We start from the raw sequence: 12,907 nt of genomic DNA on the forward strand, positions 1-12,907 counted from the left end.
GATTACTTCCATTGTATAAACGCCGTCGTCTCTTTAACGCAATTCCAATTCCCGATTCCGTTTGACAAATACGATAATCAACTCAAAAAAGCAAAAAGCGTCAATTATTAAAGTAAACATTACCCAAAAAAAATCCGGTATTTGAACAGTCGAAATTCGTTTACGTTTTGAATAATTAATTGATAAAAAATACCATTCGACCTAGTTGCGTGGATAACAACACCTGTTTGCTTCGGCAGCGTTATAGTGACGGACAGACGCAAGCGCAACCTGTCCACCTAAAAAGCGTCGCTTCTGGTCGTCGATGTATCACCAGGAATTCAAGCGAACGCTCAGGAAGACATCCAGTGTCGCGCGAAACTCGTCGCAGGGCGCACGAGGGCTAACTCCACCGACACCAAAACTGCGACACCATGACCCAGTAAATACCGGTATTTTTTTTTATTAACAGCACTTTGGATTCTGTAAATACCACACCACTTCACCAAAAGCCACTATTATAATTAATGTTTTTTAGGCGTCACTGCTATGTTTTGCTAAATATAAAGTTTTATTTAACATTAACTACTAAGATGTCACTTGAATGATATGGTCAAATTTGGTAAGTGATAAAAAGAACAATGCGACGTAGATATGATGACCGTAGGTTTTTTCAAATTACACGGCATGGCAGTGAGCGGAAATCGATGCTTAGTGACATTTTGTGATTGTCAGGCTATTTGCAATTAAGTGTATCATTAAAAGTAACCTTTTCGTGCTTCGATTGTGTTGCCTTCGTTTTGCTTTGTGTTATTGCTTGTGGTTGCACCAAACTTGTGCAAACTAGCTAACAATTTTCACGATTTAAATTATTTGAACTTCTGAACTGGCATGTACAATATAATATGCAACTATAATAATCAGTCAATGACGTTTTATATAGAAAATATAATAGATAGACATTATTAAATGGACAAGTGAGAAAACAAGTCAGGAACAAATGTAAGTCAAAACAAAAATAATAACAACAAAAACGTACTATCAAGACACTTTTTTTTGTCCATCCAAAAAAACTTTTTGGGTAAACTCTAAATGCAGCACATTATTCCCACTGTGCTTAACATTTAAGACAAATTCCAACATTACCGATAATCCTTAAACGAAACGTAATATCAACTACAAAATGTGAATGTTTTAAAGTTCCCGAATAAACTGGATAACATTTTATGTATGAAGAAATCAACAACCACAAAAACACCTTTATTTAAAACAAGATAGGTATTTGAAAGTAGATGAAAGAGAAAATGTAAGCTGAAGAACCCATTTGACAATTTATATTATATTTCGCCTTTTTTTCTTGTTTTTTAATTTTTTTGAAACTTATTTTTTAACAGTACCTACATGGATGGACAAACCTTACTCACAAATTAAGTTCTCCATTGATTGAGAGGAAAATGTGCAATATGGTGTTGATTTTGATGTTTTGGATGAAAAATCAATCAATTAAGTCAATAACTACTTTTTTTTTGGTTTCCTATTTCATTAGCGTCAATTTGTGTTACTTATGTCCTTATATTGTGTTAATTTATTGCGTCATTGTGCCAAAATTAAGTTCCTCTAGCACACCTACTTACTTGTTGCTAGAGGCGAATTCCAGAACAATGCAAATATTATGTTGTAAATTAATTATTTTTTCCTGTTTCATGATACGAAAAATTCGTTCATCACAATTTTGGTCGTAAAGCGATTATTTGTGACTATTCAACAATCTACAAAATCTAATAGCGTCGTTCCATATGAAAACACCAAATGAGATGCGCCCCATAATGTTTGATTTTGATGAAAAAAATTGACACTGATCCTTTAGGTAACAAATAAGGAAAACTGTCGTCATTTTTTTAATGTTTCATTTCCATTAAATTCTGAAGTTGTGCCATTTTCAAATTCTCCTGTTATGGGTTGTACCCTATCTAAACAAGCACCAATGAGTGGGCTGCTGAAACTTCGTTATAATTTGCCGTTATTGACCTGAAAGAGTTGTTTTTTTTTAGACATTTAGTCCCATGCAATAGACAATGCAATGGAGGAAAAAATTGCTTGGAATTTGTAAATTTTGAAAAATCATTAGGTTGGAGAAAAAATACAAATTTGAAACTTTCACGATATGTAGTCTCCACGTTCATCTTTTCACACCAGTAAATCCAGTTCCACCATTTCCATCTCGCTGAGAGACATAATTTTTTTAAATGACTGTTTCTGAAATTATTAAAAGTAATTGGCTTCCACAGAAAATTATTATCTTACAATATATATAGTTTTCAGTTGCAAATAATGCTGCTAAATAGTGGCAGTAGTAGCAGCTGGAAGTGTCCGTCTGGGTTCTTTTTGGTTTCAAAAACAGATGTTGAAGATGCAGGAACGTACTTATCCGAAAGATTCATGAATTTAATTACAATCAAGAATACAAGGATTCATGGCAATTTTGTACCTCTTTCTCATCATACTTTAAAAATACAAAAATATTTAACAACTTCGAGAATGTAAAAATAAGTTAAGAAATCAAATGTTAGGAATAAATAATTTTTTGTGGCACCATTTACTACACGAAATAAAATTAATGCGTTCAAATTTTGATATAGGTACATACATACATATTTTAAGCAATTTTTTCTTCAAGAAAATGATAGTCCACGAACTTAAAACTTCCGTTGCATTTTCTATTGTATGAGTACTAAATGACTGAACAAAATTAATTGTCTCACATTAACAGTGTTGGTACACGAGCCAGCTCAAAATCACCAAAATCAGGAAATTAAATATTGCGAATATTAAGTAGCCCATTATGCACTGATGACATACATATTCAGATAAGGTACTCATATTTATTATTGACAGCACATTTCTTAGGCAGTAAAATAAAATTACAATAATTTCAATGTGTGTTATATAAAAAAAGTTACAGGCCATAATCGGAGAATTTGAAAATAGCACAACTTCAGATTTCTAAGGTGTGCCAATCGGAACTGAAGCACCCAAAAAAATAAATGACGATGTTTTTTCATATTGTTTACCTAAAAGATCATCCCCAATTTTTTTCATCAAAATCAAAAATATGTAGGGCACTTTTTTATTCAAATTTGGTGTTTTCAAAGAGAACGATCCAATATGGATGCAGTATTTGAAACATTTAACTGTACCTACAAAATTTGAAATTTAATTACTTCGTTATTTATACTATACTTAAAAGAACAATCGGTTCTTAGGTAAAGCAGTAATTGCAAAAAAGTTATAAATTGCATGTTTTTTCGAGTAATATGTGATAGACATTATTTTTTAAAGAACAAAATATTATTTAAATACTATGTAGGGTGCAGGATTTGACCAATATCTGACATTGTTGTTACAATAAGCTGTCAATGTGTCGTATGTCACACTTCTATTTTATGACATTCATGAAAACAAAGCTTTAATTCTTTCTCTTTGTGTGTGTAAGAAATTTAGTATGGTGGACCCAAAAATAAGACCCATATAAAGGATGTATCATCTCAACTTTTAAACAAAATTATTTCATACTCAAGAACTCAAGAGTATATACATTTTTTAAATGCAACAAGACATAATTTACATATACATAAAAAATCTGGCATAATCGAAACGTAATTTTTGTTTCCATTAAAATTTTACGACGCGATTATGATGAGCTGGACGACACAATAGCGAAACTAATGGCGATCGTAAAATGACCCCTACCAGTTAGCTTTCGGTGAAAATTAAGAGAACTAAGGCCCACAGAAAAGAAATAACAAAATTATTCACAAAGTAGCAAAACATAAATAGTCTAATCACTGTCCCTATTAAGAGAAGACTCCAACAAAGCTTTATTAATTTATTATATTAATTAATTCTGTATTTATCATTGTTAATAATTATTTTTTATTTTTCACATTTTTAAAATGTTCAGTGCGCTTATCACTTTTGATTATAAATGCTTGCACTTATTCACATATTTATTAGGATGTTTTGTATTTTCTAAACGTTGCTTTGAAATCACTCCAGAACAATTCAGTTAAATTAAAAATACAAAAGCAAGGATAATCTTAATATTTTTAAACTATTTGCACCATTTCGTAGATTGCACAGATTTTTCGAAGTTTTGTCCCGAAATAACAACCCACATTTTTACTATAATAAATGGGTAATAATATGGATAACCAACGTGAAAAATTATATTCTAAGTACATGCTTAACTTCCTTCGTTAATATTTTGTACATCGAAAAAAAAAGAAAGGAAATCAATCGAACCAACGACCTTCGCCTTGGAAATTCAACATTTTTATGGCACGACCACCGATTTATTACACGACAGTGCTCTTACAATGTTATAAAATGTGATTATTTTACACAAATTTGGATACCTAGGGTAAAAAATCAGACCGGATTCATAAAACACAGATACAGGAGTATGTTATTTTTAAATAATTTAAATCGCATTTATTAAAATAAAAAAATGAATGGGACCTCATTGATCGTAGGGATGATTAGCCAAATTTTGGTTAGTATTTCATCATCTACGTCTACAGGATATTCTTACCGTACACGTGAAATCTGACAACAATCTGTCTGATAAAAAATCGACACAGAGGACAAACAGACAAATGGAGAGACCTATTTCCTCGAACTCTTGGGGTGATAAACGTCGAGAAAACATGAAAGTAGCCAGTCGCCAGATGGACACTATTACTTAGCTCGCTCGAAAAATAAAAATTAATCATTTTTGAAATTTTCGTTGCTGAATTTGTCGAGCATTGTCTGCACAATTTCCAGAATTAGAAAAAACTGATTTTTACACTAATCTTAGGACAGTACTTTTGTTATTTGTTCAAGTTTATCAGCGTTACATTATTTAATATTTTTTGCCAAAATTAACAAACTACGATGTTTCGTCTAAATTATCAATATTTATAAAATTATGACAAATACTATATTTTGACATGAACAGTTATTTTAGATTCCATAATATCTTGACAAAATTTACTGAATATAAATCCTACATCAGGAAGTACTGCTCTGAAAATGCCAATCTACTTAGTACCATCGTATACTAAACTGATAATCTATCATACAAAGTGTTTTTTTTTTCGTATTTAGGGTCCTACCGACGTACAGCTGTCCGTTCTGTCTGTCGTCTGTGTCAATAATTATTAGAAAGAAAACTACTGGACTGATTCCTGTCAAATTTTGTATGTAGTTTCGGAATATCGTCAGTGGTTCCGTAATTTATATTGTCTGGCTAATGTATTTTTAGCAACAAACAGAAATAAAAAACCTATATTTCCCTATTCTACGCGTTGTGAAAGTTGACGAAAATATTAAAATAGACAATGACAATCGTGGAAAAAGTAGATTTAATAAAATATGTGAAAAAATATATAATCTGACAAAACTTATGAAACGCTTGGTATTGGTAGATAAATTAGCCTAAAACAGCTATAGTCAGCATGCATTTCGTCAATTGAACTATTATTATCATTAAAAAAAAGTTTAATAAGAATAGCATTTTTAAAGTAGAGGGTTTATTCTTAACTATGCAAAAAAGTACAGTATAAATTGTAAACTATTTGAATTGAATAACCTGACATAATTAGCACTATCCTGCAATTAGTTTTAACATTTTTGTAAACTCTACAAGATGTTAAAATATGACATAAAAATTGTTTACGAACACTTTGATTTACCCGTCATAACTGCGTCAATAAAACTGAAAAGCTTTAATCGATCTTCATTCCGTATGTTCCAGATATGTAAACACGTCCTAGAATTATTCAAGACGTTATAGAATGAGTCCGAATCGAGGCTTTTAATTCGAACTTCTAGAGACCCAATTTCTCGACCACTTATTCTGACGTAAAAAACCTTGCGTGTAATAAAAGAAAAGCTTTCAACTTCAAGAATTTCCACAGAAATAATTAATATTATGTCTGTCGAATTTTCTCGCCGATACAAACCGCTCCTTAATTTCATAATCGATAAGAATCGTGGAATGAGGTTGCATGCACGACATTGTCTTCTTGCAAAAGACCGACAAAAGTATCGATTGTTGTTACGTCGTCTAACTGAACAATTAATAAAATCAATTTTTCTCGAGGCCAGTCTGCACTTGTCTAAAACCAGGCTTTGCTGAAATTGTTAAGTCTCTCGTTTTCCGCGTAATTACCTAAAACGTTCTGATATCTTTAGCGTTGCCGCCCTTTAGACCACTCCTTGACAAACAGGATTGGTGCCAGAAATGCATAGTTAGGTTTATCAATCAAAAGGGGTATGTTGCGGTTGGTTGTTTATGAGGCCAGAAGTCTAATTACGTTACAAAAATATTAATATGTGAAATTTTGCCAATCATAAATAAATATTTGCAATTAAAGATTGTCTGTTATTATTAAATATTTAATTTCAACTGTAATTATAAACGTATGTACGATTAATACGATTTTTCTTTTCAAACGTTCTAAAATAAACTATAGCTAAAATTTTATAAATTGAAAAAATCTCGTCGTAAGGTCTTATGGCAACACTTCATTGAGAAAAAATTCAAAATGCAAACAAATGGGAAAATGGTGAACCGTTGAAAATTTACCAGTTCCGTTTAAATTTTTGTTAAAACATTAGTAGAACTATTTTCATAAGTTAATTAAGGTTGACTAGTTCAAAATATGATTTGAACTTGACGACGATTCTAATAAGTTAGACTCATCTAAATCTTTCTATTCTTAATCGAAGTATAACATTAGTTGGAAACTCAAGTAAATTTTTTTATAACAAATTTAAAATGTCCAGACATCAGCTTAAAGACCTAAATAAAGTAAGCATGTACGCAGGAGTATCCAGTGCCATAAGTCATACAAAATTTATAGAATAGCTATTTTATCAAAAAAGTTTATCATTATTATATATAGTGTTAGCAAACTATTCTTTGTGTTTGTTGTCGTTTTAAATATTTATTGCGTTACTTATCAAGTTATCAATAAAGAAACCATCATTCTATATATAGGGAATATTAAAAAAATAATTATAAGAGATCGACGTTTATATATTATATAACGTTGGTATAGACTTTGAGCCTTTCATTACTCATATAAACTACGAAAACTACTTTGAGACACCTTAATGGGATTTTCTTTTAGGTATTATATAGTCGATTATTTCTTTATAACGACTGAAGCGATTTTGATGAAGTGTATTAAAGACCAAGCTAAACCAATACCTACTTTACATTTATTGTATTAGAATAAGCACTGTACTTAAACCCTCAGTTTTAATAACTTTGATTTTCTTTTATTTATCAATATTAAAAAATGTGTACATCACAATATGTAGACATAAAAAAAAGTTTAACAAATATGCGTATAGTCTTACAAATAAAACATACAAATTTCAACACATCTTTTTCATAGACATATAATGTAGGTATAGTTGATGACTCAACCTGGTATAGTAAAATTTCTTCTGCTAATGTAGATAACTATATTCCTCTAATTGTGATGTAATTAAAATTGAATTTGCAATTATCCTAGTAAACTTTAACACCTTTAAAGTTAAAAGTTCCTACTACAAAATATCTTGTACTCAGGTAATACGGAAACTTTTTTAGTTGCTTTTTTTAATAATTTTTTCAACAAGTATGAAATTAGTAACACCTTTGATATTTAGTAACATTAAATACTAAATTAATAATTCAAATCAAAATCTTTCCAGAAACTGAATAGAAGTTATTTAATCAGAAGCATCGCTTCATCACTGCATAATTATTACTTAAATAATGTCTCTCTATTTGCATATATAGTGGGTATATTAACACGCACCTATATGTCGTTTGTTTTCGTAGGTTAATACTTTTTAGTCACACAATCATATTTTATGAAATCTATAACGTCAATATACGATATGGTTGATTTATTAAAACTTAATAAAAATTCACAATCCGTTCTCTCGGAATGTAATATAACGATTGTGTTACAAAAAGTTTAAATTTGGAAACTTCACTTCATGGAAGTAAACCGGGGTTATAAATGTAATAACACGGCTTATAATTTTTGGTAAAATTGGCTGGGGAGACTTTAAGTTAAATGTAGTAATTAATCATGGTCGCATTTTGGTTTATAAAGTGTTAATTTGTTGCCATTATAAACACATAGATACATGGATCATCAGAGATTTCAGATTACATATAAATTTTCCGAGGGTAGCAAATCATCACTAAATAATCAAAATTTAGCTAATCAAAGTTGAAACAGTTAATCTAACTTTGCACTACGAACGGGCACTGTATTTACTAACATTTGTTTAAATTAAAATAAGTAAGTAGTACATATCTATTCTACAGCAATTGATAAAATTTACACAGGCAGTTTTGAAAACTAGAAAAATGAATCCACATCACAACAAACATGCTTTGCTAAAGCAAACGAATAAGGCATCTTCCAAAAAAAAGTAAGTATAACCAAACAATCATTTTTTGGAAAAGGAAAATAGTGTCGTATTAATATTGAAAATTACATGTCTACTTTCGTAATGTCGTTTCTTGTCTTTTTAAATAAAACTTTAAAATATGTATAATAAAATGTTATGTACTTAAAAAAACACATCACTCTACTAGTATAATTATTTATTTAATGAAATCGTAAGACAAGATATCTTAAGCGAGATAAACTTAACTTAGTTTTGTGTAACCTCTTTTCGGAGCAGTCAATACATATATTTAAAAATAAATAAAATAATAAGTAAAAACCTGCATTTTCGTATTCTGCGGACTATGAAACACCAAGAAAGCACGCAGTTAAACATGTTTTTGGGTATACCGTGTCATAAGCTCACGCATCTAGAACGATTTTAGAACTTTCCATTATATCCTCGCTATACAGGCAATAACCGGTGTCCGCACCGTCAATAATAGAAGAAGTTTTTACGTTACTGTGAGCTCATTCCCTGATTATAGTTGTACGAAGGTCTGCACATTGTGAAGCAAATTGGACAAAAAATCAGGAATTAAATTTGCAAAAAATGTTTGACGCCATAGATATTTCTATAAAATAAAACATGTTTGTTTCATATATGTTATAAAAGAGAATACAATATTCAGGAAAGCCGCTAACATTTTGTTTACTTAAGTAAACAAATTCGAGAAAAAAGAGTCAGGAAAAAATGAAAGTCCAATTTTAAAGAACTAATTAATATTACACAATATTCTGACAATTTTTGGCTGACCTTTTTCAAAGTTAGACATCAACGTTTTTTTTCTTAACCAGAATAAAACACACATGCTTAAGCTGTAGGAATGTCTTATATTAAAAACAGTTTGATGTGTCTAAGCATTCATAATTTTTTTGTTCTGCGTAAACATGTAAAATATATAATTTTCTGACACACACTTCGTCTAACCATCGAAAACTTGATAACAATCAACTTACGTATATAAACGTGCCTATATATGTATAATTATTCGTTATTTGTTTGTGATAAATAAAACTTTCAGTTGACATTCAAAATTAAACAGTTCGTTAAAATTTAATGTAATTTTTTATTGTGAACTTTTATTTTTGTCTATCAGTGATCCTTATTTTTAAATAAGTAAAATCGAGTGCGCATTTATTCAAGAGTAATAAAAAATATTAAAAACGTCAAGAATTTTTTATAAACTTGATGCGGGGATATACACACATTATTTACAATTAATAGACATAAAAATGTATAGCAATAAACTTATTTTTAAGTCTGCATGGTTCGTTTTGAACCGGCGAAAACTGCTCCTCTGCAAATCGATAAATGCGTAATAGTAAATTGCTCTTAAATCCTGCAAGCTATCCCCAGAGAGGGCGTTAGTATTAACTTATTACCATTTTTTTAGACGAATCCTAAAAAAAACAATTAGGATTTAATGACGCCATCTGAAATCTGTTAAAGATAAAGACATGTTGCCAACCCATTTTTACGTGTCATGAAAATTCCCAGAAATAAAAATGCTTTATATACCATATGATGCCATTTATTTTTAAAATAATGATGTTGCCATTGCAGATATTTGACCCATTATTTGATAGTTATTTCACTTAACTCTCAGACTAAACAATAAATACGTTGGTTTTGCCAACATCTTTGTTTTAAAAATAAACAATTGTACACCCTACTAGGAGTTTGTTTTTATTCTTGCGGTACTATAAACACGATATTTTTGACCTTAGCAGGCCATTTTTTTTTTTTTTGTTGGCTACATCTGTCATGTATATTTCATGCGCGCTCGTTTTCAGGTAACAGAAAAACTATGTTTTTCTTTTTTAATCAAGTCAGTAAAATTTTAATGGCATTACCGTCAAACAATTACGTTCAAAATACCAAACGTAATTTCACTGCAAATAAAAGTTGCTACCAAAAATAGTTATTTTCCTAACAAGTGTGGGAAGTCAGCGATTCCGAAACGAGTGCAGGTGTTACTGAAACGAGCGTAGCGAGTTTCGGTACCTGGTGCACGAGTTTCGGAATCGCACTTCCCGCTCGCGTTAGGAACATGTTATTTACAGTTAACCTAAGGCCGGAACAAATAAGTTTAAGCATAACTGGCATATTATCTATAACTCACAAAGACCTCTAGATGTTCGTTTTTAAAATGTCTTTATAAGTGTCCCAAAAATTCTTGTGGCCAAAGATGAAAACTTAACAACTTCATGCTCTGGTAAAAGAACAGCAACCGAAATTTTTGTTGATTTTGTATTCCGAAAAGAACTGCAACGACTCTTTTTTTTTCATTTTTTAATGTAGATAAACTTTTGGTTGATGTGCGAAACAATAAAAATTTCACGAAGAGAGAAGAACATTTCCAAAATTATTAAGGTTACAAACGGTCGGGTCACAAGAGCTTACGAAGATGTAACATTTGTGTACACAATCCAGATTTGAAAAATAATCTTAGCAAAATTACAGGTAAAGGTTCAAGATTTACAATCTTATTGGTTATTATTTTGGGCTTTAAGGAGAGATATAACTTTTTATTGGACTCGAAAAATAACGACACAGATTACTACAAAACGATCGACGGGTGAAATTGGGTGATTAGTCAGCTGATTGCTGCTTTGAACAAGTTATACCGAAAATGTATAATGGTAATGGACAATGCACCATACCATTCGGAGCGGTTGGACAAATCATCCACATTTTCTAGCAGAAGAAGTCCAATGCATTGGTTGGTTGGTTGGAAAATCATCAAAATCTCTCAAAAAAAAAACAAGCGTTTTAATGAAATCTTTTAAAACTGATCGGAAAAAAACAATTCTTGACAGACAAGACATTACGGGAAAATGACCATAGATTAGCCCCATACCATTGTCAATACAACCCTACTGGAATGACGTGGGGGTTTTGTAAACTGTACTATAATAACAAGCACAGAACTATTCGGCTGTCATCCAAACCTAAGGTTGAGAATTTATGGCTTAACACTCTTTCAAAATGTACTTCAGAGATGTAGTAAAAATTAGTACAGAACTTATTTCCGCTGGTTGCAGGAAGATTGTCTGTTTTTTTTCGATAACGACGACTCATCTTTGTATAACGAAATACTGGATGCTGTAGTTGAATAGCAGGTAGAATTAATTTATTAATAAGTGCAAATAACCAAAACTCTAATAACTACTTAATAACTACTTAAATGCATCGTGCCAGAGGATAGTCGTTTTTCCAAATTTAAAGTACCATACGCAAAATTTACTTTTAAATAGTAGGTTTACCATTCAGAAAAGATTTTAGGCTTGCGGAACACTTATGAGGAAAAAATGCCTGATTTTAGTAAAAATACACTAGAAAATTATCGAATAATTTCTGTTTCTTTATTAATAAATAAGTAAGTATCATCAGGAGTTTCACATAACACCTTGTTAACTACCTTGCGAGATGATATTCTAGATTTCTTGGGCTTCTTGGCGTACCAAAATAATACTGTGTTAAATTGAAATATACTAAAGTCAGACCTGCTAATGTCTGTGTTAGACTGCCTTCGTGTATATCATTTGGGATTTTTGCGGTAGCAAATGGTTTAAGGCCCTATAGGCCTCTTTTAGGAGATTCTCCGGAATAAAACAATCTTCAAGTGTACTCTCATCTACTTCTTCTTCTTCTCTTTGCTTGTTCACATCTCGCAAAATTCCACATATTTTCAAGAAACATTACAAAATTTATGATTTTTTGACGATAATAAACAAGCGTCACTATCACCGTGAATGTCTACCTTGGTTTATTTTCATAGATGAAATAACAATGACCAAAATAATTCCAAATTGGATTTAGAATTAATCTGTCGGTATTGGGAAAAATAGTATAAGTAACACGAAATTAAACTATTTTTAATCTCTTGACTCTTAATGTACTATTTGTTCCCTCGAAAATTTTAAAGCCCTTTTAATACACTATTCGTTAGGAACAAGAAAAAATTTTAATCCCCTAATGCTTAATGTACATATATATTTGTGTTCTCCCGTTGATTTTTTGCAGCTGAAATACTCGTACACCTAGCATCAATTTTCCAGCAGTATGTTTTCCATTGATGATTAGGTACTTGATTAGTTATTAGTTATTATATTCGCCCTTCAGTCAAAAAAAATATCGGTTTTATATAAATATTCATTAAAGTTATCAAGTTCTGAAAGTTGAATTAATCACTTTAACAATAATAATCCTTATTGCAATATTTTGCTTAGTTAATCATTTATCAATCGAAAAGTAGGAATTAGACGTACTATGTTAGCCCTCGTGCCTACAAAAATGTTTTTGTTAAGTGAAGGTTTAGCTATTGAAAGTTACGGGCCAGTTTCATAATCAAAACTTAATAGTATATTAAAGAACGAGTTTCATAAGGCAAATACTGAGGCACGAATCCAAGTTTATAGAA

At 30.7% G+C, this 12,907-nt stretch overlaps 1 protein-coding gene across 1 annotated transcript in view; it reads left to right on the top strand.

The window, feature by feature from the left end:
* The first annotated feature begins 398 nt into the window (after window positions 1-398).
* Window positions 399-12,907, top strand: part of LOC135134864 (phosphatidylcholine:ceramide cholinephosphotransferase 2-like) — an 82,233-nt gene continuing 69,724 nt past the window's right edge. The window contains exon 1 of the mRNA XM_064063725.1: window positions 399-421. Within this exon, the coding sequence (XP_063919795.1) occupies window positions 414-421 (8 nt within the window). The 5' untranslated portion in view covers window positions 399-413. The remainder of the gene's footprint in view (window positions 422-12,907) is intronic.

This window comes from Zophobas morio, unplaced genomic scaffold, assembly GCF_036711695.1.
Source record: "Zophobas morio isolate AGI-343-1 ecotype UQ-CSIRO unplaced genomic scaffold, CSIRO_AGI_Zmor_V1 ptg000024l, whole genome shotgun sequence".
Classification (NCBI taxonomy): domain Eukaryota; kingdom Metazoa; phylum Arthropoda; class Insecta; order Coleoptera; family Tenebrionidae; genus Zophobas; species Zophobas morio.